This window comes from Melanerpes formicivorus, unplaced genomic scaffold (genome assembly GCF_026170545.1).
Source record: "Melanerpes formicivorus ecotype bairdi unplaced genomic scaffold, bMelFor1.0.p_v2 SCAF_11, whole genome shotgun sequence".
NCBI classification, from domain to species: Eukaryota; Metazoa; Chordata; class Aves; order Piciformes; family Picidae; genus Melanerpes; species Melanerpes formicivorus.
The window spans coordinates 3,354,765-3,380,360 of NW_027142363.1; the positions used below are offsets into that span (position 1 = coordinate 3,354,765).

The 25,596-nt window shown below is 41.8% G+C and overlaps 1 protein-coding gene across 1 annotated transcript in view; it reads left to right on the plus strand.

Annotated features, from left to right (window-relative positions):
• The window catches only part of ROBO1 (roundabout guidance receptor 1), a 633,792-nt gene that overhangs the window by 235,129 nt on the left and 373,067 nt on the right, over positions 1–25,596 (plus strand). The window contains exon 2 of the mRNA XM_068144423.1: positions 12,882–12,965. Within this exon, the coding sequence (XP_068000524.1) occupies positions 12,882–12,965 (84 nt within the window). The remainder of the gene's footprint in view (positions 1–12,881; positions 12,966–25,596) is intronic.

Sequence of the window (25,596 nt, forward strand, 5' to 3'; positions counted from 1 at the left end):
TAGCAGAGGAAAACATCTACATTGTTTAACAACTTCAGAAGGTTTTGCTGAGGTGTGCTTCAAAGAGTCTTCATCTGAGATGTAAGCTGGTCTTAATGCTTCAACTGGAGTCAGTTTTGAGCACTTACAGATCATTTATCTCTAGCATTATACTTGTAAGGATCATATCACATGCCCTGGGTCACTCTCCAGTTGCAGGACACCACCACCAGAAGTTTCAGTAGAGTTAGACAACTGTAAAACTTGAGGAATGAGAATCACTCAGGTTTCATAAACTGAGTTTAAACTGCATTTGGTAAACCCAGTGCTGTTTCTTTTGGTTTAAAGTTCCAATTTTCTCTCTATGTTCTGAGATTTGTCTTTTATTAGAGATATTCAATTGGTGTAATAAGACAATACTCTTCTGCTTTGTGTTGTTTTACTGTCTACCTAGTGTTCAGTGTCAGAACAGTCTCTAGCTGGATATGTTATTTGATCTGATGTGTTAGTCTCTTTTTTCACATCTTGACTTGACAGAGTGCTTGGTGCCATGGGTTAGTTGATTAGGTGGTGTTGGATGATGGGTTGGACACGATGATCTTGAAGGTCTCTTCCAACCTGGTTTGGTTTATTCTGGTTTATTCTGTTATTGGCATGTCTGCTGTGCCCCAATAGCCTGTTGCCCACCTGCAGTACCCATCAAGGACTGGGAGCTGCTGGCCCCACTGCCACCAAACTGAAGCACCTCTGGGCTGAAGACTCAGTCATAAAGACTCAGAGAGGAGCCCAGAGGGCACCAGGGCACACAGGAGTTTGGAGGGGGCTGCTGATAGCCACCTCAGGGTTCAGGATGCGTACTCTTATTGGCAGCCTGTGGGAACTTGGAATGCTCAGATCAAAGCCAGGACATCCTCTTCTGTGCTGGAGTTTCTGCACTGGATAGCAGTTGTCCTAGCCCATAGGGATAAAACATCTACTTCTGAATTTTATCTAGTTTGACACATTAAAATTTGCTGAGGAACTCTGCTAGAGGCGCTGGAGGGCCCCAACAATATGGAACCAATCACCCTAGAAACACATGATATGTATAATGTTGCCTCAGAAGTACTTTTTCTTTCCTGCCCAGAGCAGCTGCACCAACACATTGAATGAAGTTAGGACAAACAAACAATCAGGATATGCTACAGAATTTCTTCTTTCTTTCAAGCTGTCACTCTGACAGTGTTGTAGGTCAGAGATATTAAAGCTGTGACCTAGTCAGTGATGATACACTGAGGAAACATTCTACAAGCAAATCTGAGGCAATGCATTCTTAGTCATCTGTGCAGCCATTTTCAAGCCATTTGCTGTGATGATAATGGAGTCCCTTAGTACACAAAGTCTAATTTCTTGATCTTTAGCACTGTAGGGGTTTGGGGTTTGCTTTTTTAAGGGTGACTTAACTGTTTCCTTCCATTTGCCATTTCGATCCTGTATCTACCAACACCAACCCTGGAATTTCTGATAGTTTATGTCTTATTGGGCATATCTCAAAGGCTTGGTTGTTTTGGTTTTGTTTTTAACATAGATATGTGATTTAGTTTGGTTTTGTCATCTTAATAATCTTATCCACTAAAATGTTGGCATGGCTGCTTTTGTTTGCAGTGGCATTGTTCTCAGCATACTTGTCTAGTTTAAAATGTATCATTTTTCAGTGCTCATACTGTATGACTTCAGGCTCCATGCTTCCAGTTACAGCTCTAATTCTTTCAGGGGTTTCCATGGATCTATTGAAGGTCCTATTTTGTTTCAAAATTACTGCCTCTAGCTAGCAGTTCCCTGCTCAGTGTACACACTATTACAAATCGGCAATATCAAGAGAGATCTGTAGATTCTTGTAAATTCAAGTCCCCCTTGCTGTGGTTTAGGATTTCTTATCTGGTATTAATTTTGCAGAACTGAATTCTGACAAGATAGAAGATTTATTGGTTGTTCTCCTAGGCTATTTCATTTCATTGTCATTCTGTTTTGTCTGGAGTTTGAGTTCATAAACTTGGAGTAATTTTTGACCCTGTGCTGTCTTTTGAGGCTGACATTAATCACTCTGAGAAATTACATTCCCAGCTGGAAGATGCTAAAGAACCACCAGGAACTATTAAATTAACTTACCAGTATTTTATGAATCTTTCCCTCTTTGGGCTGAGAATTAAGTTGATTGGGGCATATGTGTATGTTTCATTATGAGCTAGATAGTAATTGCTAATTCTTTCTCTGTGGCTCTTTCTCCCATTTCCCTGAAGTATTCACAGCTGTGCTAACAGAACCCTGCGTACAGTCAATGGGAGCATTTTGCTGCTCCAACAAGAAAGGACTTCAGGCTAATATCAAATTTTCCAGGCAAATGCTTGCATGTTTCATCATTTGTTTTCTTAAGGATATGATTTTAGGCAGCAAGTAGTCAGCTCAGGTAAACAAAGACAGGAGGAACACCTGTTCTGTGGCTTCTTTCCAGGGGACAAGCCCCAAAACCTTTTTCATAGCATGCATTTCACTGCGCTGCACAAAAGTGCTAGCTCTTAGGAAGAGCTTTACAGAATAAACCCCTGTGGTCTAATACTACAAGACAAAAGCTTCCCTGAAGTACTTAACCTCTACAGAGTTTGAATGAAAGAGAACATTTTATTTATGAAAAAAAAACAGTAAGTTGTGTTGCAAGTGAGTATCATTTGAGATCTGTGGATAAGTCCCTGTCCTGGAAGGTGAAGAGGAAAAGGAATGCTGGACAGACCTGATTTGCTGCTCTTTTGCAAGGCTATGTATTTGTGATTTGATGACACTTGTGGCTGGCTGTGTTCTTGTGCTGAGCTGTACTGACTGACATGGTGTTTTCCAACTCCATGCTTTTTTCAAGTCAGAGTGGATGTTTGTCTACCTTGCAGCTCGCCCTTTTGTTTTGCTTCAAAATGATCACTGTACATTACTTAACTTACTGTATTCTCAGTCCACAAAGACTTTAACTGCAAAGTATGGCAGGGTTAAAACCTAATTATTGTTTTTTTAACCCTTGAATCATTCTCTAGGATATAGCATCACTGGATGTTTTATTTGTGCAGAAAAGAGATTAACTAGAATGTGAGTGCCCTTGAGTATGAAAGGAACAGGACCTCCAGAGCCTCGCTGTCATAGACAAGGGTTGGGATTATGGAAGGCAGAAAGGAAGGGCAAGCACAGAAAAACAACAACCAGACATATTTTCTCTGAGAAATCTGGGTGCTGTGTGCATCAGTAATCACGATGTGGCTGATGTCACTGGTGGGAGGTGAAGAATGTGTGTTGACAATGGCAAAGCAATTCAAAATGCTGTCATTCTAAAAAGAGTGGGGGGGAAACCAACCCAGGACAGCTAGGAGTGCAGCTAGCAGCATCTTCTGAAATAATCATTTCAAAAGGACCTGTTGTTTTGAGGTGGGTTGGTTTGTTTGTTTCTTTTTGTTGCTTTTGGGGTTTGTTTGGTTTAATATCTGAGAGATTTCCTTGCTTATACAGCAATTTCAGAAGACCTCTTAGTGTACGCTCCCTTGATGGGCAGTGTATTACTGCAAGTTTGTCCATTTGTTCTATAAACAAGCATTGACATTCATTGATTTAATATTCTTCATGCTGAGCTCTGCAGATAGACTAGTAAAATGTAAATGACACAGCTGGGCTGCAGATAGAATTTTGACAACTCAGAAGATGACTTTGCCTATGCAGAAAAGCAAGGGAATGAGAAGGCTTTCTCAGCTCTTGAATTGCACACATCCCCTTTAGTGTTCATAGTGTCAAATTGTGTGACTTCAAGGCTTTTGGGGTTGGTGTGTTGAATTAGCTCCTTTAGTCCTTTGCCTGTAATACTAATTAATGAGGGAAATTGAACACCTTTCCTAAATGTACTGTTCAGCTGAATAAAATAAGCATGATGGAATTCCTGCTGTGTTCCAGTTCTACATTAAAGAGAAAACAAACCCTTTGCTCCGTCTTGGGGAAGCTACTTGTAAAGCAGCTGCATAATTCAGCCTTAAAACAGCCTTGCAGGGCTAAAGTGAAGCAGAATCTCCAGGGGTTAATGCCTGGAGGACAGGGTGTAGTCCCATAGAGTTGATTCCAATGATTAGGGGATTATTGCAAGAAGTTCAGTAGAGTTAGAGGATTGGAAGGGAAGCTTGCATAACCAGTTCCTCAAATGTACATGGCACCAGTTGCTATTATTTCAATGTCTTGAGAGTAGTTCCCACAGTAATCAGAACTCTCCTTAGAAACATGTGAGTTTACTTGGAAGAAAACAAAATAAGAGAGCCTCTGGGGGAGAGGAAATTTCCTAAAGTAAAGGCAAGTTCAGATCTTGCAGTAAAAAGAAAATGCAAAATATTGGTATAAAGAAACATGTAACAAATATGTCTTCTGCATATGCCAGACTGAACACAGACAACATGAGCACTTCAGGTTTAAGTGATTTGTTCCTGTGTTTTCTGGAGGAACTTTACTTGTGCCTTAGAGAAGAAAATTCTGTTATAAATCTGGTTGTCCCTCCTTAGCAAATGGCCTCCTTGTCCTAATTAATCATAGCACCTTATAAAGGGTACTGATGGGTGTCTTATCTACCCTTGCAACTAAAGCAGCTGAGGCCACCACCTGTTAACTCACTTCCAGCACCATTTAATTAGCTGGAATGGCTGTTACCTTCAGGTTTATCTGGCAGGAAAAGTAATGGGAGCAGATGCAGAAGAGGAGAGAGCCCTAAGAACAGTCCAAGATGTGCAAAGAAGAGCTAAGAAAAGACAAAGTGTGGCGGAAAAGTAGAGAGGTGACATAAAGAGGTTTGGGAGCATCAAAGTCTTACAGTGCATGCTTACTTTCTCTCTGCCCAATACCAGTTTTTGAGAATTAAAGTGTTGAGTCTGCAATGTTGCTCTGTAACTCTATTTGTGTGGTTTCCTGCATGACTGATCCCACAGAAGATTTCAGCATTAGAACTCAAAATCAAGTGATACAGACAAAAAACACCAAACCAAACTGAAGCAAAACCAAACCAACCAACCAAACCAAGCAAGCAAAACCCAAAACACAACAAACCAAACAAATCATAGTTGTGCTGCTCTATAAAGTATTGGTGGATAGGTGTTGAAGTTGCTAACACCTACATTTATAACCTACTTCCAAGATGCAAAGAGGCTGTTTACTGCTTATGCATAACTGGAAGTCCTTGTCTGTTTTTTACTAAGTCAAAGGCTGCTAATGGGTGAATCATGAAACTGAGGAGAGGTGAAGGTGTTTAAATAGCATCTGCTGCTGAGGTCTTGTCAGGATTTCAGTCACATGTGCTGTTCCTTGAAGATAACAGCAAAAAAATATACTAAAGCCGTTAAATAAAAGCTGTATGCTTCTTCGGAGTAGGGGGGGCAGGGGGAAAGGTTTCTGTGGGGCCTTTTATACCACAAAATATTCTGTTCTCATCAGAAAATTGTCTCTCATGTGTAACATGTGAATAACATTTCTGTACCTGTGCAAAAGTGCACCTCTCAGTTGCTAGAACATGCTTTTACAGACTGCTAATGAAAGTATCCTTATGTGTTTATTTGTAGTTTACTTATGCCAGATCCTCAGATTAAAGGTGTCATGTGGGAATAAATTCTTGTCTTCTTCCCTTAGCTTGAACTTAACTTTTAAGATGAGGCAGCTGTGAACAGTGTATACTTTTAATGAAGTTCTACCTAATTATTTCTGAAGTCTCTTAGCTGATGAAAATGGTCACAACTCCCTAAAATGTTCACATTTAAACAAGTGAGCTGGCTGAATGGGAATGTGTCTAGGAAGTTGCCCTATGAAGCCTGAGGAAAAATAACAACATATTCATGTCTGCTAATGTGAAATATCAATAGGGATGTTCTGGACTCTTCTCCCAGGCAGCCAGCACCAGAACAAGAGGACACAGTCTCAGGCTGCGTTAGGGGAGGTTTAGGCTGGATGTTAGGAAGAAGTTCTATACAGAGAGAGTGATTGCCCATTGGAATGGGCTGCCCAGGGAGGTGGTGGAGTCACCATCACTGGAGGTGTTCAGGAGGAGACTTGATGGGGGGCTTGGTGCCATGGGTTAGTTGTTTAGGTGGGTTGGATTGGTTGAGGGGTTGGACGCGATGATCTTGAAGGTCTCTTCCAACCTGGCTGTTTATTATTATTATTATTATTATTGTTGTTGTTGTTGTTGTTGTTATTATTAGCTTTTTATATGGACCTGTAAGTGTTTACCAAACTGTGGTAGTCTTAGGGTGGACAAATTATTCCAAATATGGATCTAGCTTGAAGGTTTTCCTTGTTAAAGCAGATCTGAAGAATAGGTTTACATTCTTGAAGGCTTGTCTCTGTTTGTTCTAAATGAGCACACACTTGGAGATAGTACTTCCATCTACAAAAGTCAGTTTTCACAGATCTATTAATTTAACTTGAACAGTGGCTCTTTTCCAGGCTATCATTACTTTCCTATACTCTGATATAAAAATGATTTTGTCATTATGAAGACCCAGATGAGGAAATACAATTAAATCAAATATTCGAGTGTATTTCTACTGTAACCTACAATACATCAAAATGCTGAACAAAACCAAACCAAAAAGCAAACAAGGCTCTTACTTTAGTTCCTCAGCTTAGGGGTGTCACAGTTGTGGGGTCACAGTTGTGCTAGGTTTTTTATTTTCCTTTTTTCTCTTCCCTGATATCTCTTCCTGAATTCCTCTAGATCAGTAGAAAGGAATCAATGGGAATTGATCCAATTTGTAGAACACAATTCTGATATTGATAGTAGTTTATATTCATTTGTTTCACCCTAATCTTTTATTAATGTTCATTTGCAAAATGATGTTCAAGCTGTTTCTTCTCAGCTCTGTTACCCCACACTGATAATGCTAGTGAAATTCAGAGAAACATAACAGGACAGAATGATGTTATATAGTTTGGAATGAAATATGGCAAGAGTTGCTGCTTTAGTAGTTAGACATGTTTCAGTGGATGGCTTTCATTTCAGGTAAACAGTGGGCAGTGTAGAAGTTCAAGTACATGAGATTCCTGCAGCAGTACGAAGCTGTGCCTGTTGAGGCCTTTTCAATTGTTCTTTATGTCCTCCAGGAGGATGGGCCAGGGCATCAATACTGAATCATTTGGGGACTTTTAAGGATGCATCATCAATAAAACATGTCACATAGACATATCTCCCTGGTACAAAAGGAGCAATAACTGATGGCATCTCTTTGTATTACTGCTGGGGAAAAAAACCCACTGGTGATTGTCTATGAATAGCAGTGCCGTGGTTAAAAGCATGTTTGATATCATTTTCGAGGTTAGGATTGCACAAAGCACTGGAGTGTAAGGAGCTGTGCACATAAATGTGTCTGTCTGGCTTGAGGTGGTGTAGAAACCCAGAGAGTGAATAACCACAAGAAATATTTAGTGTTCAGAATTTGTGGTTGTTTTGAATAGTTAAACACATGTAAATTGAAGCATAAATAGCATTCATATCTTGCAGATTTCAGAGGAAATTTCATTACAAAAGGTTCCTTGCATTCACTGTACATCTTGGGTGTTACTTGACTGCATTTGGACCATTTAAGCTTGTTCTGAACCTCTATTATGAAGCCAAATCCTCCTTCTGCTTTGAAGGTATTGTCTGTGCTTCGAGTCACAAGCACATATAATACCTTCAGTTTGACTAAGCCTGAATTTTTTCCATCAAAAAACCTAAACCAATCAGTGCTGGTAGACTTAGCACTCTCCTATCAAGTCAATATAGGTGTTTGTTGGGGTTTGTAAATGCTTAAAGGTACTTGCCCAACTTAATGAATGGTGGCTCCAGAAATGTCTGCAAAAAGAGGCAAGGAGATCTTTTTTTGTTACAAGGGAGTTCCTCCTCTCAAATTCTTCTGTGAAAGAAAAGTGTAATAGCAGTTGTGAAGGGGTAGTTGTCCCCTTTCTTTCTCTGTCATAGCCAAGGATTCTCTTTCATCTCACACTTCCAAAATAAAACCCTTTGGCTTTTCTGAGCAGCAATGATATCAGAGACCTTGATTTAAATTCCTCCTCTCTGATACCCTAACCCTGCATGAGGGAAAGGATATGGATATTGTTCATCTGGATTTTAGTAAAGCCTTTGACACCCTTTCTCACAGCATTGGCCTGGAGAAACTGGCTGCTCAAGGCTTGGATGGAAGGATGCTTTGTTGTGTTAAGGACTGGCTAGATGGCTGGGCTCAAAGAATGGTGATGAATGGATCCAGTTGGCAGCTGGTCACTGATGGAATTCCCCAGACTGGGAACAGTTCTGTTTAGTATCTTTATCAATGATCTGGATGAGGAAATTGAGTGCACCCTCAGTAAGTTTGCAGATGACACTGAGCTGGGGGAAGTGTTGATCTATCTGCCTGAGGGTAGGAAGGATCTGCAGAGGGTTCTGGACAGGCTGGATCAATGGGCCAAAGGCAATTGTATGAGGTTTAATAAGGCACTTGGGTCACACCAACCCCATGTAATGCCACACGCTTTGGGGTGGGTCCTGGAAAGTTGCCCATCAGAAAAGGACCTGGGGGTGCTGATTGACAGCCATTTGAACATGAGACAGCAGTGTGCTCAGGTGGCCAAGAAGGCCAATAGCATCCTGGCCTGTATCAAGAATAGGATGACCAGCAGGAGTAGGGAAGTGATCATGCCCCTGTACTTGGCACTGTTGAGACTGCACCTCAAATACTGTGTTCAGTTTGGGGACAGTCACTTGAAGAAGGACACTGAGTTGCTGGAGTGTGTCCAGAGAAGGGCAGTGAAACTGGGGAAGGGTCTAGAGAATAATTCTTAGGAGAAGTGTGTGAAGGAACTGGAATTGTTTAGTCTAAAGCAGAGAAGGCTGAGGGGAGACCTCATTGCTTTCTACGACTCCCTGGAAAGAGGTTGTAGTGAGGGGGGGATTGGTCTTTTCTCTTTAGTATCAGGTAATGGAACAGAAGAAAATGGCCTGAAGCTATGTTAGGGAAGATTTAGACTGGGTATTAGGAAAATTTTCTGTGTGGAAAGAGTGATCAGACATTGTAATAGGCTACCCAGGGAGGTGGTAGAGTCACCATCCCTGGAGGCGTTTAAGAGACGTGGACGTGGTGCTTCGGAACATGGTTTAATGGCTGCTGTAGTGTTAGGCTGATGGTTGGACTCAGTGAACTTAGAGGCCACAGTAACTACTTGATGTAAAATTGTTCATTATGGTTAGCAAAGCCAAGTGGAAAACTGCCCAATCCTTCAGCACAGTACTCATAAGAAATACATAATGTCTCTTTACTACAGAGTGCCTTCACAGCAGTCTCATGGCGAATGTGCAGTTTAAGTCAGTAGTACTTAAATCTGTTAGGTTTTCACAGGGACTCCCAAGAAAAGGCAAAGCTGGATCTTCTGACAGTGCTGAAATTGAATCCATCCCAGTGCAGGTGACCAGAACCTGAAATGTAGGACTTGGACATAGACTTACCATTCAGTGAAATGAGTAGAATCCACAGCAAGAACTGAACTTCAGTGATTATCGTTAATGAAACTGATATCCAGACAGGGACCACAATTTGAAATCAGTTGAATGTCTTGTCAGTTATCAAGTGGAAAAAATGGCATTTCTCAAACAAGGAGAGAGTGAATAATGGCTGTGTGGGTTTTGTATGTAAATGATAAAGATACCGTGTAAATATCAGCACTGTAAAAACCATCAGTGGAGGGACCGCTGCCATGATCTTAATGCCTGAAAGGCTGCAAGTAGCCATAGTCTCTGTGATGGATGACGTTATGTGCAAAATGCAATTGCATAACAAATTGATCTTTTTTTACCCAAAATTCTCCTTCAGACATGGCAATCCCAGCAAAGGGCCATCCTCCTTGTAACATCTCACAAAACAACTGCTGCAAGTGTCCTTTAGCAAGGCTGCTGTTTGGAGCAGTCTCCATTTCAGAACTGCTGTGTGCTCAATACACTCTTCAGGACATGAGAGGAGCAGCTTAAAAAGAACCTCCTCTAGTAGCTTTCAGTACATTTTCTTCCTTCCTCTTACACACTGCTCTTTCTCATTTTGAGTAGTGTGTGGTTAAATCTCCTAGATGACAGTAAGTCCTTCAAAATGATGAGCAGCTGGTTTGCTGCTTGAAATCTTGGTCTGAGCTTTTGGTAGCTGGTTATGAACACAGACTCACAGAAATGTTCAGGTTGGAAAAGATCCTTGGCATCACCAAGTCCAACCAATAAGCCTACTCTACAAAGTTCACCCCCAAACCATATCCCCAAGCACCCCAGCCAGGGTTGGTGACTCAACCACCTCCCTGGGCAGCCCATTCCAATGCCTGACCACTCTTTACGTGAAAAAAAATTCCCTCATGTCCAGTCTAAACCTACCCAGTCCCAGCTTGAGGCCATTCCCTCTTGTTCTATCACTAATTACCTGTGAAAAGAGACCAGCACCAGCCCCTCCACAACATCCTTTCAGTTAGTTGTAGAGAGCTCTGAGGATGTTGGGAAGAAGTTCTTCATAGAAAGAGTGATTGGCCATTGGAATGTGCTGCCCAGGGGAGGTGGTGGAGTCACCATCACTGGAGGTGTTTAGGAGGAGACTGGATAAGGCACTTGTTGCCATGGTTTAGTTGATGGTGTTGGATGATCGGTTGGACTCGATGATCTTAAAGGTCTTTTCCAACCTGGTCTGATCTATTCCATTCCATTCCATTCCATTCCATTCCATTCCATTCCAGTCCATTCTCTCCTCAGCCACTTCTTTTCCAAATAAACACTCCCAGCTCCTTCAGTCACTCTTCATAAGATTTATTTCTCCAGGCTCTTCACCAGCCTCATTGCCTTCCTCTGCACTTGTTCCAGCACCTCAACATCTCTCTTGCATCGAGGTGCCCAAAACTGAACACAATACTTGAGGTGTGGCCTCGCCAGCACTGAGTACAAGGGGACAAACACTTCCCTACCTCCCTACCATTTAACCTAAAAAATGTGGGCACAGTCTCTGCCTCTTAATTTAATAAAAAGTCCTGTCCTTCTGCCCTTTGCTGCTGCAATTTAAACCCCTGGCACAATCAACCCTTGAATGCAAATCAGTGAGCAATCTGGAGGAGCAGAGGGTTGATCCAGCCATCCTGCAGCCATTTCCAGAACAGCAGATTTCCATGCAGGTGACACCAGCCGTTAGCGAGCCGGCAAAGATGAATGGGCCAATCAGGGAACATATTTCACTGGTTTTCATCTGCCAAGATGAAAGACCATCTTGGTGTTTGGTTGGGGGGTTTTGTTGTTGTTGTTTGGTCTCTTATTTTCTTAATTTGCACAACAGTATTTCAAACGGCATTCTATCAGTTCTTCAGCTGATATTTTATGAGAGCCACTGTATTCCAGTAAGTCCCTTTAAGGGCACTGTCTTGAGGATTTCTGTATTCTTTTTGCTTCTTTCTTGTCATTCATGAACATGAGTTTGATTTGTAGGGATACTGCCTCTATAAGATTGTTTGAAAAATAAATGGAGAATGTGAATGCTTGTCATCCTATTTTATACACAAGATTGAGCTACTCGAATGAAGCATCTAGAAAACCATTGACTGACTTTTTTTCCCTCGTTTTAATTTCCTACATAGTTGCTTTAGGTATCTTGTGAGACTTCAGAGTTATTTTTAGCAGCCTGTGCATTTATTAAAGAGGAACAGTTGCTTTCAGTCATTATAGAAGCCCACAACCTGCCTGTTTGTGAGAGAGCAGAACATATCTTTCCTATTCAGGCCTTTTTGGTAATTAATAAATGATATGACACCTGTCCACAGGAAAAAGCAAGCAGCAACCTATTATTGTGGTAATGATGCTGCAGAGATCTTTGCTTCATGGACGTTTTTATTAACACAAAAGGTGTTTCCTTTTTGGCTGTTATCTGTTGGACAATGTACTATCAAAAAGTAAATTAAGAATAGAATTTAAGTTTGATGAATGGCTTCACATTTAAGCTATACAGAGGAGACTACAAAGATCTAGTGATATTTGGCAAAAAGTAATCCTTTGGGTTGTGATTTGTTCTCAGAGCCACTGGGATTTATTATTATTTTCAATTTATTTTTGTTTTCTGTATTTAGGTTATTATCAGTTACCTTCACAGTGCTTTGTGGTGTTCTGAGCAGCAATTTATCTTGGGGGTCTTAAAACACGTGGCCATTTATGTGTTTAGCTGACCAGCTGCCTTCCTGTTTTGTTTTTTTCCCTTATGTGACATTAAAATGGAGTGTTTGCTTGGAAAATGCGATTTCTTATGCTGCTGAACTGTTGCCTTTTCATAGAGGGGCTCTATGCCTTTCCCCTGCTCCATCTTCCAGAAGAGGTAGAGCGGCCCCTCCACCCCCTCCCGCATGCTTGCCAAGACAGTCATCCCCCTCGCCTCCTCCCCACAAAGAGGTGAAGTCCCCTGAGTCAGTAATTGCCAGGAGATGAAGCGATGATGGGGAGTGATCACAGTCAATAGCTTTGATTAACAATAAGGTGGAAAATTAGCAATGCTAGCATTCAGCTCCCCTGCCTTCCCATCCCCATATGCTCACTACAGCCTGCACGGGCTGGTTGGCAGGGCGGCCTCTGCGCCTGGCGGGCTGCGGAGCGAGGCTTGGAGTGGTCAGACAGGGACAGCAAGCAGCGTTTTGGGGACCCCGAGCAATGTTTCTGGACGCCTTTCGCTGGGCACCACCACGTAGGCAGGGGAAGGACGGAGTGTGTCATGTGCTGGCACTGTGGCTTTTGCTGTCATGCGTGGATTTAATTGTGTCTGGACGTGTTGTGGTCGAAATGGCAACTACTGTTACTCCTGTGACCCCATCAGCAGCTCTGGTGTTGTTTCCGACAGACTCCGACGACCTAGAGAGGGGGAACGACAGCGGGACACCACTCCCCACCTCTGATAATGGCGACAATTCGCTGGGCTACACAGGTAGAGTGCCTCTTTCCAAATTATTCTTGACTGCCTACTTCTGCCACTTTCCACCTACATCTGCCATCACCACCTGTACATAGCTTCTTAATCACCTTTGCTAGCTGGCTGCCTCTCCCCGTCACCCGGAAAGTTCAGCATTATCGGGAAATGTTATTGTGCCTTTTGACTAACCCAGGTGACTGTCTTTTTGTGTCTCTTAGTACAGTTTAATTAGTGAAACGTTTGAAGTACATTTCTTTTGTTGCATTAATGCACCCATTCTTTTCCTTCTGTGTGTATTCCTCAAAACTAGTGCATGAGGCAATAGATCACCTCAAAGAAATGCTTCCAGTGACCCCAGGCAGGGATTTTTCTATATGCTTGTTTGGAGGATTTTTTTGCTTTGTTTCTCTCATAAACAACAGTAAAATATATCACATTAGGGAACAAAACCAAACCAAGTCAAACTAAAATGCGATTGGAGAAGAATCTGTTTTGTTGGCTTCTGCTTTGCATAAACCAGAGAAATGTGTCTCTAGGCCAAGTAAGAAAAGCCACAGGCAAACAGCACTATGCAGTGTGCTGCAGCAGTGATCCCTGAGGGCCCCAATTCTGTAACCCCTCTGCACACTGAAGTGATACCCAGCTCCAGGAGTCCAGCAACTGGCCACAACCTGGGCTCAGCTAGAGAGCCCCTGAGTCTAAGGTTTCCATGAGCTACTGGTGGTCCAGATCTCATAGCTTGTGAAGGTAAGTAGTGATGGTAGCAACTTTTGGAAAAGGAAGAAGGGAAAATGAGTTGGACATTTAACTGTAAGAGGTTCTTTAACTACTAGTGCCACTAATGCTCACACAGTATAAAATTGCAGAGAGTCAAGGTATTAACAAAAATGTGTGAACCAGAACATAATGAAGGATACAGGATGCAGAAATTGGGTGGGAGGGTATAAGAGAGGGAATAATTCCTTGTCCATTTATAAAACTTCAGGTCTGTTATACATCACTTACACTGATTGCAGCTTTCATCACCTACCCCTTGCAATCATCCCTGCATGTGGTTTAAAATCTTGACATGCAATTTTATTGCAGTTTAAAATGTCTTTTTATCTAACAATGTAAAAAGCAAAGCAATAAAAATTTCCCCTCAGTCAAGAAGACAGATGCCTGCTTAGAAAAACACAGAATGGATTTTATGTACTCTCCTGTCTGTGCCCACTTAGCCACAAGAGTAGTGAGCTCCAGGACTTCCCATGGCAATTAGACCGGGTGGGTGATAGCAATCAGAGGGTGCAAGAGCTGCAGGCAGTGCTGCTTCACAGTGGAGACTTCACTTGCCCCTTGCACAGCAATATTTAAGGCATATATGCAGTGTTTGAGATAGTATCCTCTCTGAGCATGAGCATGTGACATGAGTTCCCAAGCAGAGCACAGACCCTTCTGCATCTGTCCACCCAGAAAGATCCTTCACCCACATCAAGGTATGAATGCTTATCTGGGAACCAAGTCTGAGGATAGGCCTACCAAGGGCTGTGCTAGTCAGCAGTCAAATATCAATGCTCTTTATTAATCCCTCTCCCTTCCCAAAGGGGAAAAGAAAGGGAGTAAGGAGAGTGACTTAGGGGTTAGAAAACTAAAACCAGCTTTAATTAAAATAACCATAAATACAAATATATGCAAAACCAATACTGAACCGAACTTCCCTGACTGCAATTAGTCACCATCATCCCTGGGCTAGACTCAACAGCAGACTGGAAGTGGATTCAACTACTGGGTTTAGGAACACACCAATTAGGATCAAAGGCAGAATGGACAGTCCTCCTTGGATGATAGCCATTGAAGAAGATAAGTTGTGATCCCTCAGCTTTATAATCAATGTTACATACAATACCTCATTGGCCACTTTAGAGTCACTTGTCCTGTCTACTTCTCCCTGCAGGTGCAATCTCTTCCTGCAGCCCCAATGTGATACACAGTGATTTTGAACTGCATAGGAGTCAGTACAAGCAAGAGCCTTTTTGCCCAATAATCCTTGGTACTAACTATAAGCATCAGGCATTATCACCTCTAGGAGCAGTTACTGCCTGCAAAAATATGCCACTAACTTCAGGAAGTGCAGTTGCTTAGAAGAGACTGAGCAGAAAAGTAAAATCACTGAACAGGAATTAGTTCTGTTCCAATTCAAACCAAGACAAGGCCTCTGCAGGGTCTTGTAGCTGTTTAACCTGCCTCTCAGAGTCACAGGGTCATTGGGGAGGATTGGCAGAAATCAAACCCTGGCACAGTAGTTCCCCAAAGGCTCCAGATCTTAACTTGAGGCTGTGTTTTTACAGGCATTTTTGAAGCGAGCACAAAAGTCAGGATCAAGTTCGATGCACACACAAGCTGACCAAAAAAAGAAAACCCAGAGGGTGGCTGGGCTTAGTCAGTTGGAGATTTCATGCTTTTGTGTTTGAATTAGTACTTAATGAAGGAAAGACCAAGGATTTCATGTTTAAAGATTTAATATTCTGGTAAGTTTTTCCCCACTACGTAATAGTAATCAGTATCACTCTGAGTGGGTACCCAGGTTGATGTGGAAAAGCCCTGAGGAATGTATTCAAATGACTCCAAGACGTTTCTCTAGTAATTATTTTAAACTAACATTAACTGTAACACAATCTTACAGGTGAAGTTACAGGATTTTCTGTTTTATGGACCCATTTGTGTGGGCCTTTTGTGGAGTTCCTGGGTTTTACAGGGGTATTCTTAAACATTTTTTTCTGTTCTCTCTTAGCTATAGAATGCCATTTTTCAGAAGAAAAAACATTCCAGAAACGTGATTGCACTGAAAATTGACTCATTGCTAAAGTCACTCAGATAAAGCCCAGGATGTCTGGGGGCAAAGCCCTGTGAGGAGAGGCTGAGGGAGCTGGGGTTGCTTAGCCTGGAGAGGAGGAGACTCAGGGGTGACCTTATTGCTCTCTGCAACTATCTGAAGGGAGGTTGTAGACAGGCAGAGGTTGGTCTCTTCTCCCAGGCAGCCAGCACCAGAACAAGAGGACACAGTCTCAGGCTGCGCCAGGGGAGGTTTAGGCTGGAGGTTAGGAAGAAGTTCTACACAGGGAGAGTGATTGCCCATTGGAATGGGCTGCCTGGGGAGGTGGTGGAGTCACCATCTCTGGAGGTGTTCAGAAGGAGACTTGATGGGGTGCTTGGTGCCATGGGTTAGTTGTTTAGGTGGGTTGGATTGGTTGATGGGTTGGACATGATGATCTTGAAGGTCTCTTCCAACCTGCTCTGCTCTGCTCTGCTCTGCTCTGCTCTGCTCTGCTCTATTCTATTCTGTTCTGTTCTGTTCTGTTCTGTTCTGTTCTATGGTAGTACTTCAGTTAGTGTTTGAATAGACAGAAGCCAAACAAACTAATAACTGCCATCATATAATAGGATCATAATTTGTTATTCATAGGGAGAGCAGTCATTTGTAAAGCACATCTTCCTTCCAGCTCCATATATGTTTAGCTGTGAGGTAAATAAGCAAGGAAGTTGCTGGTATGGGACATCTCAAAGTTGAAGATGATGATTTTTCTGCCTGTGTTATTCAGTATGAATACATGCAGCTGTTTCATGATGTTGTTAAGTGGAGGTACGATCACCTTTGGATAGTATTTATAATGTAAATAAATAAGAGGTGAATAAGTAACAAATCAAGAAAGGAAGTTCATTGACCGAGGATTTTTCCATGTGCATGATGCTGACATTAGCCTGAAGGAGCTTACATTTGATATGTTTGTATATTTCATATGAGAGAAATGCTAAGAGTTAAAAAACCCCAACATCTAAAAGCTGTATACTAAAGATGCCAGACACAGTCTGTATTGGTTCAGCAAATGATGTAGGGTTAGAAACAAAACAAGCCCCAAAATAGCCAAAATGTTGAACTAAGTCTGTCAGGTTAAAGAAATGGGCTGGGAAGATTATCTTCTCTGCACCTTCACTAAAGACTTCTACTCTGTCAAGGCCAGAGTGGAAAATGGTTGCATGTCTAAGATGTGTAACAGTAAAAACCTGAAGTACTTTGTTAACTGTGTGCATGAAAAGCAGGCCACATCACAGTGCCATTTAATAGGATAAAAGCATATGATTTATCTACACTTTGTGTGAGATTTGCCCTAACAAAGGCATCCAAAGTAGTTTTCTGCAATGCTCTATAACTATTCCTGTATCTCTTTCTACTAACTTTAAGGCAGGTTTAAGTGACTAGCAGTGAAGCAGATAACAACAAAACTGATGTCTTTTCTCCATCAGTTTGGATCTGGGTTCTGACAGGAGAACCAAGTGATAGGACCAGAGAATAAAATGAAATATTTTCTGATGGCCAAAGAAAGTCAGGGGAATGGAAGATGCAAGTAGGAATTAAGGTCTTTATCAAGTCTTTGTGGAGATATCAAAGAAAGCTAGTTATGGATAGCTATTTTTGAGTGGAAAGAGATTCTTAAGTTATCCATTGTTGTATTTTTCATTGAAGTCCTGGAGATAAGTGCAGGGATAAAACCAAAAAGGAAGGGAAGGAAGCAAGGAAGAAGATCTGTGAGAGTTCTCACTGTACATCAGAATAAAAATATGGAAAACCATTCAAATAACAATCTGGAGAAATGCAGGAGGTGGAGACTTAAAACAACAACAACAAAAAGCACACACAAAAAAAACCCTAACAACACACAATACACACAAAAACCAAGAAGCAGCCCATGGAAAGAAAGGTCTGAAATAATGTCAGGATTTCCAAGAGAAGAGATTGTGACTAGTGATCAAATGGAGCAGATGATGTGCTGAATAGTATCCCCTAGTGCCCAAGGAGCTTTGTGAACCACAGCGCTGCAGGAGGGAGCAGGGCATGAGGAAACCTGAAGGATAGCTTAGGAAAAAACCCTCGACTGAAACTGCTAAACATACTTTTCTGGTTTTACCTGTTAGTGCAGATTTTCAAGGAAAAAGGTGATTAATATTTCCATTTGGGATTTCATGTGTAGTTTGCCAGTCAGCTTAGCAAAGTAATCGTTCACTCCTAGCTCATGGGCTTCATTTGTTTTCCTCCCTAAAACAGTGCAAGGGCAGTAAGCATCAAGTGTGAGCCTCAGTTGTTTTCTGCATAATTGTTGGCAGCAATATCATTTCTAAGATTGCTCTGTGCTGTGGTATTGAAGTGTGCACATGCATCATATTTCAGGAAGTAGCACATTTCCTGTGAAATCAACTGTGACATAAATATTGGGGATCATTTAACAGATCACAGAGTATTGGTTGTGTTAGGGAGACCAGAATGGTAGCTCGTTAAATTAACACTATGGAGCCAAACATTTGTGGGCAAGGCTCACCACTCTTTATGAAGTAGATTAATGGCTTTTTAAAGGAATCTTGCCAAACAAACTTTTTTGTTCATAGTTTTCTCAAAAGACTCTTCCAGTATGCAAAGAAGTCGTGTGGTTCCCATTTGTGACTTAAAGTTAGCCATTGATTTCCCTCCCCCACCCCCCATTTTCAGTCATGAAATCATGTTGGTGGTGTTCCTTTGTATGACAAGGGATCTCATCCCTTTTTCTTGCATTACCTTTCTTTACCTTTCTTTTTTAGCACTACGTTGTTATGTGATCAGAAGAATTGTTTGTACTGGATCACCACCATTTTTCCCATGTCAGATAAGACAAACTGCTCTTGGTGAGCATTTCTAGAAATGAAGGAGAGATCTGTCCTCATTGCATGGCCATTGCTGAGACACTTCTATTCCACTCATTTCACACCATTTATCCTATGTATTATAGAGTGCTTGCTTTAAAAAGTGGTAGTTCTAAAAACACATTCAATAAAACACTTCTTTGACATTAGAGGTGGAAATCTACAGTAATACTTATCCTGTGAAAAATGGCGTGGGTTTACAGCCATTTCTTTTACTAGGTCTGCTAATCAGTTAGAAATTCACCTGTGGATTTGGTGACTGAGCAGGGAGAAAGGTATGATATACAACAGGAATACAAAGAAGGTTGGAAATAGCTGTTATTTGATTTGGCATTCCTTCTCAGTTATCATCTTTAGTTTAAGGATTATTTGGGAAGAGTGACACTGCAACAACAAACATTAAACAGAAGCAGTCTGGCTCATGGGATGCAAAGAGTGAATGAAGAATGATGTTGTAGAGTCTGGATGTTTGGGGTTGGGAGGAGGCTGTCATTTCAAACGTGAGGCAGGTAGATAGCAGTGTCTGAACAGAACCAAAGATCTTATTTCTGTACAAGTCTTCCAAGTAAATTGTCAACATGTGTCTGTTGCACCGAGTTCAGCACGTCCAACAGCCTGAAGAGAACAACAAAGATGTTTGCAGTGCAGAACCAATAGGCATCCGGCAGAGCTGAATGAATCACTAGATTAGATAGCAGCGACATCGATTTAATTGCAGTTACAGGACCCTTATTGCTAGTGGCAATAGGCAGCAGACTCCTGCTGGAATTTTGCATCTCAGGATACATGCAAAGCTGGCAGATGAGACCTTTTTTATAGTCTTCATCTTTTTGTCAACTTGCTAACTGAACAAGTGTGCTTGAGTCACTGGGAGAATGAACACACAGCCCCACGACAGCAGCTTCACAAAGGTACTTCTTAGAGCACATCTGCACTCTAAATCCAAGAACAGATGGATAGTTATGCTTATTAAAAGGAAAAAGAAAAAGGAATAAATCCCCTGCTCTTGTCTATCAGCAATCTCTCTGTCCCCCATGTCAATCTAAGCTGCCAGAAAGCTCCTTTCAAACTTTTTGCTTCTGTTTGGAAGCATTCTTCTGACACAGCTATTGAGGGTTTAGGGTTGGTTTTTATACAGCAGAAATGGATAGAATTGCCTGTCAATGATAGTGATGTTCAGGAAATGATAATTTAATTTGAATAGATAGGAACAACATTGGGAGCACACATAGTCTCTCTTACAGAAAGCTTGCAGCGACAGTTTGTATGAAAAAGTTCATAGAAGAACTCCTCTTCCAGTTATTGTCTTACACTTCAAGGCAGAGTTTAAGTTAAACCAGGAAGCAATGGCAATGCCCCATGTTTCCTAACCAGTTAATGAGTTTTCTGCTAGACATCAGAAGAATTTAAAATTACACTACTCCCACTCCTCTCCCCCCCAAAAAAAAAGACCAGCAAAAAACAACCGACCAACCAAAAAACACCAAAGCAAAGCAAAGAAACAAACAACAAACCAAACCAAAAAACATTATGTGAAGAATTTGCTCTTTATTTAATGATACGATGCTATGCAGCTGACCTACTAGGGACTGCTCTAAACTATCACATCCCAGGAAGATGAATTGGAGTTTGAGAAGGTGCAGGAAAGGGCTATTAAAATAATCAAGGAATTAGAAAGCTTATTTTGACAGGGGCTTTATTGAAAGGGTGATGTGATTGGCATTTGGCCTCAGCCTTATGCTCTTAGATGATTTTTTCCCCTCATGTGTCCTCTGCAGAGCACACTGCCTGTAAAACCTGAAGAAATGCATTTATTGGTCAATAGCCCATCTTCAAACAGTGCTCAGAACACATGCTCTTATAATGGGTGATGCTAAGCTTTCACAGTATCATAGTATCATTGTATCAGTCAGGGTTTTAAGGGACCACAACACTTATACATTACTACTTGTCAAAAGAATAAGGAGGTATAAAATAAGCCCTAGTTCAAGACGGAAATGTAGGGTGTTTTGCAGCAACAGATTCTAGAGCAGTTTTCAGACAGGGGTGTGAAAGCTCTTTTCAAGAGATTGAAATTTGTGATTAGACTCTGATAGGCTGTGCATGCTAGATTTTTTTCCCCAGGATGAACATTTTAATCTCGAGTTCCTGTGTTCCTAATTAATTGTGAGACAAGTAAAATCAAAACAAAAGGCTTTCACAGCATATTATACTTTCTTTTTTCCATTTGGGCTGTCACAGGCAGGAACCCCTGGAGTTGATGAGAGGCTTTCTGCTGAGGGCCTCCTAGCAAGACTAAAGACAGAGCAAATTGCCATCAGACACTGCTGTCAGTTCAGTGAATTAAGTATGCAAAGCAATTTGTGAAGATGTTCAGAAGTGCAAATTTCTGCCAGTAGGTCAAAAGAGGTATGAATTATCACAGGATGAGAAAGGAAACTGATCATTCCCTGTCCTCATCAGGGTGTATTATACAGGTTAGTCTTTTGTTTTAGCCTGGATATTTTTATTATTATCATTGTTGTTTTAATTCAAAGAAGTAGGAAGCTAGCAATGCACATGGTCTTATTAAATGGTTAGCAGTAAAATGCACTAGAGAGATGACAAGATCTGTTTGTTGTGTCTAAAATAATGCACTTGCTTGAGTACTTTAGGAAAAGAAAATATTGACAGGTATTTGCTTATCATTCAGATATTTTGTATTGTTGGTCATTTTTCATAACAATAACTATACAGGATCATAGACCTGCAGGATACTTCAGGTTTAAAGCAACCCTTGGAGGTCTCTAGTCCGACTCCTGTGCGAGCAGGGTCAGCTATGAGGTCAGAGCAGGCAGCTCAGGGATTGATCCAGTCAGGTCTTGAAAGCTTCCATGGATGGAGCTGGCAAAGCCATCCTTGGGCAGCCCACTCCACTGCCTGCATGCCCTCATGTCCATCTCCTCTGTGACCTTCGTGTTGGTTTGGGCATGTGGCTGTTGGGTCCCCGTGTAACTGCCTCTTCCCCAGGCTGAACAGGCCCCAGTCCCTCAACCTCCTGCATTGGGTTTGGCCGAGCTGGACTTAATTCTCCTCAAAGCCTCCTTCTAGTGGTGTATTTTAGAGTACTGTAGATAACACACCAGTGTTTTGGCTGCTGCTGAACAAGCATCCAGGCTGTGTTTTTCCAGCATTCCCCCAACCCAAGTGTACGCTGAGGTGTGGGCAAGATCTTGGGAGGGGACACAGCCAAGCCAGCTGACCCAAACTGGCCAGAGGGGCATTCCATGGCATATGGCTTCAGCTTAGATATAAAAAGGAAGTGAAGGAAGGCAGTGTGGGATATCTGCCCATGGCATTTGTCCTGCAGAGGAACCGTTACACACAGAAAGCTCTGCGTCCTGAGACTGACCACCGTCTGCTGATGGGAAGTGGAGATTAACCTCTCTCTGCTTTCACTTCTCTGTGCTCTATTGCTTTGCTTATCATTATTATTGAATTGCCTCCATCTTGTGTCTGGCTTTTGTTATATTTGCCCTTCTCCCCTGTCCATCTAAGAAGGGGAGTGATAGGGCAGCTTTGGTGGGCCCCCAGCCAGGGCCAAACCACCACACCTCTCAAGCAAGTGCTCTAGCCTTGACTGCCCTGGTGACCCTATGTCCCGCTTTATCAATGTCTTTCTTGTACTGGAAGGCCCAAAAGTGGGTGACTGCTGAGTAGAGGGAGGTAATCCCTTTTCTTGATCTACCACCTGTGCACTCTTAAAGCCCAGGATGATGCTGGATGTTTTTGCTGCCTGGGCAGGCTGCTGGCTCATGCTTAGCTTATTGCTGGACCAGAGCCCTGGAGCCTCCCCAGCTGAGCTGCTCTCCTGCCTGGCAATCCCCAGCCTGTTTGGATGCAGGAGGTTCTTCCTTCTCCCACACTAGGACTTTGCATTTGTCCTTGTTAAATTGTTTTCAGTTCCTGTTGGCCTGTTCCTCCAGCCTGTCTGGCTCCCTCCAGGTGACAGCCCTGCTGTTAGGTGTGTGGGCTAGTTTTCCCAGTTTCATTTTGGTTGCAAATGTGAGGACCATGCCCTCCCTCTCTTCCTTCAGGTCATTGATACAGATCTTAAGCAGGCCAGGTACCAGAACACACCTGGCAGTCCCTCTTGTTGCTGTCATTCAGGTAGGTTACAGCCCATTAACCATTACCTTCTGAGAGGATGAATCATCTAGTGTTTACTCATCTAGTGGCTCAGCCATCCAGACTACAGTGTCCTTGCTTGGATACAAGAATGTTGTGGGACACAGTTGAACCCACTACATGGGATTCTAAAGAAAAGAGGAATTATCAAAGTACAATTCATCAGAAGTGATCTCTCCTTTCAGCTCTTCTTATAATGGCACCTCTTGTCCCAGCATCCCAACTTCAGGCACCAACACCGAGTAAGCCCATACAAATCCACTTCTGTCTGAAGATTTAGAGTTACTGCTGTCAGATCCTTCTGGAAGTACCACCAGACATTCATTGTAGTGCTTTCTCTGTGTGTGTGTGTGATTCTTGTGCATTCCTTATCCATAAATCATAACAAGCTGAACCACCACCTACAAGTGCTAAAACATCAGAGAGAGCTTTTTAGGAGGAACTGTATTGATTTTCGATTTCCAGTGACCCTTGTATGAGAAAGAAGGCATTTTTCTGTGGTACAATCTCCACTTTACTGTAGTGAAAAACTACTACTAAAACTACTACTAAACCTCACTGCTACTTTCTTCATTGAAGAAATTTTTGTGCCCCTAAATATAGGCTAAACCCTTTTTTTTTTTCCCAAAGTTTGGAAAAAGTCTGGAAGAGAGTGGAAGTTGTTTTAGGAAAACAAACCCAAAAACATTCAACCAAAAAACCACCACCAACCAAACAGCACACCAAAAATAAAAGGAAACAAACAACAACAAAAAGGATAAGAGAAAAACCAAGCCTCATATGACTGCAATCACAGCACCTAGAAAGAACATTCTTGCTGAGATCTCTCTTTCTCTGACGAGTGGATGCAGCTAGTTTAGAATCTGAATAATTAACTATTTTCTACTACTCAGAGGATGATTTTTTTTTTTATGAGTTTTCTACTTGTTTGATTAGAAAATGTCCTTCTATTAAGGTTAAGTCTTCTTGTAGCTGCAGATGCTTTGTCAATCTGCTGTCCAGAAGCTGAACTGAGATAAAGAGAAGGCGTCACGACACATTTATTTTGGCAGCCTGATCAAAGCGGGCGGCTGCACTTAGGCAGAGAAGTGTATCAAAGCGATGCAGCTGGAAATGGCTGAGCTATCATTCTTGAAACCATATCCCTGTGATAGGCTCTGCAGTGGTGGTGGCAGGGTAGGGCAGTGTTAGGAAGTGGTGTAGATCTGTCAGGACACAGCTTGAGCTGTATACAGTGAGAAATTATGATTCACTACAGCTTTTTGCCACATACATTAATTTTCCTCTAGCTGTAACGTGTGTTCACAGTAAGACCCAAACAGAGAGAGACCTGGGGGTGCTGACTGACAGCCGCCTAAACATGAGCCAGCAGTGTGCCCAGGTGGCCAAGAGGACCAATGGCATCCTGGCCTGCATTAGGAATAGTGTGGCCAGCAGCAGCAGGGAAGTCATTGTGCCCTGTACTCTGCATTGGTTAGGCTACACCTTGAGTCCTGATATTTATTGAATCATGACTACTTCTTTAGAATATGTATAAAACCTACCTAAACACAAATATTCTAATTGTACCTGAGCATCTTCTGTTTCTGACAGAGTTAAAGAACAGCTGCCTTTGAAAAAGTATTGACAGTTACACCTTCTTGTGTTCTTCCTCTGGACCATTATTCATAGCGTTCAGCTCTACTCCCATTCTTGTCTTCCCTGGTTCTTTAGCATATTTTAAGCAAACCCTCAAGAGAGTTAAATAGGAAAGTCTTCTTCTGAAACATATTAAAGGCTCTCTGGGTTGCCATGGCCATGACGATTGTTGATTCCATCTGAAGAGGTAACAAGCCTGTGAGTTTCCATATGAATTGCTGCTTGCCTTTTTAAGCTCTGAATAGCTTAAGGCTGACTAATTATAGCGGTTCTGGCACTACTTGAACAACAGTATGCATCAGAACATACTTCAGATGGTCAGCACAGAGGAACTAGGTCACAGACCTCTGGGGATTTAATCAAAAGGTTAGCAAACCTAGCAGCACACCTTGAGCACCAGCCACTGAGACTAATGAGACCTCATTTAAATAGTCTTTCAGAGATGTAGAAAAGATTACTTTCTTTAGGGAAATGAAATCTTACTCTGATGTTTTTATCAGGTATCTAGTATCAGACCCTTTCCTCCTCTCCCCCCCCCCCGGTTTTTGTGTCTTTATTCTGGCAAGGATGTAAGATTAATAGACTTACCTGAAATATGCTGCCATTAGCACAGCAAACACTGCTTTCCTGGGACATAAAATCTACAGCTGTCACTTTTTTTTCCTTCTTTTAAAATTGAGTCTATTAGTCTATCACATGAATATTAGCTGCCAAATGAAAAGAATACATGAAACTAATAACACACCTTTTCCAGATCAGTGAATTCCCCAATTAACAACATTCAGAGTATCAACAGAGTAAAGTGTATTATCTATGAGGTCAAGATGGGAACATTTTTGCATTTTGTGGAGGCTGTTCTATAAAAGAGCTAAATGCTATTTATCAAAATATTAAGGTCTAGACACAAAATGTCAAATGCATTAAATGAACATCATTTAGTGAATGAAACACTAACATATTGAGTAGTTATTGGTCTTCATTTTGAATACCACAAGCAGACCTACCACAGAAAGGTTCTGTAAAATAGTCCCAGTGAATCTGATCCTTCTGTGTTTTAGCACAGGAAGAGCTTTCAGCAAAACCTAAGGATGGAGAATAGAATAGAATAGAATAGAATAGAATAGAATAGAAT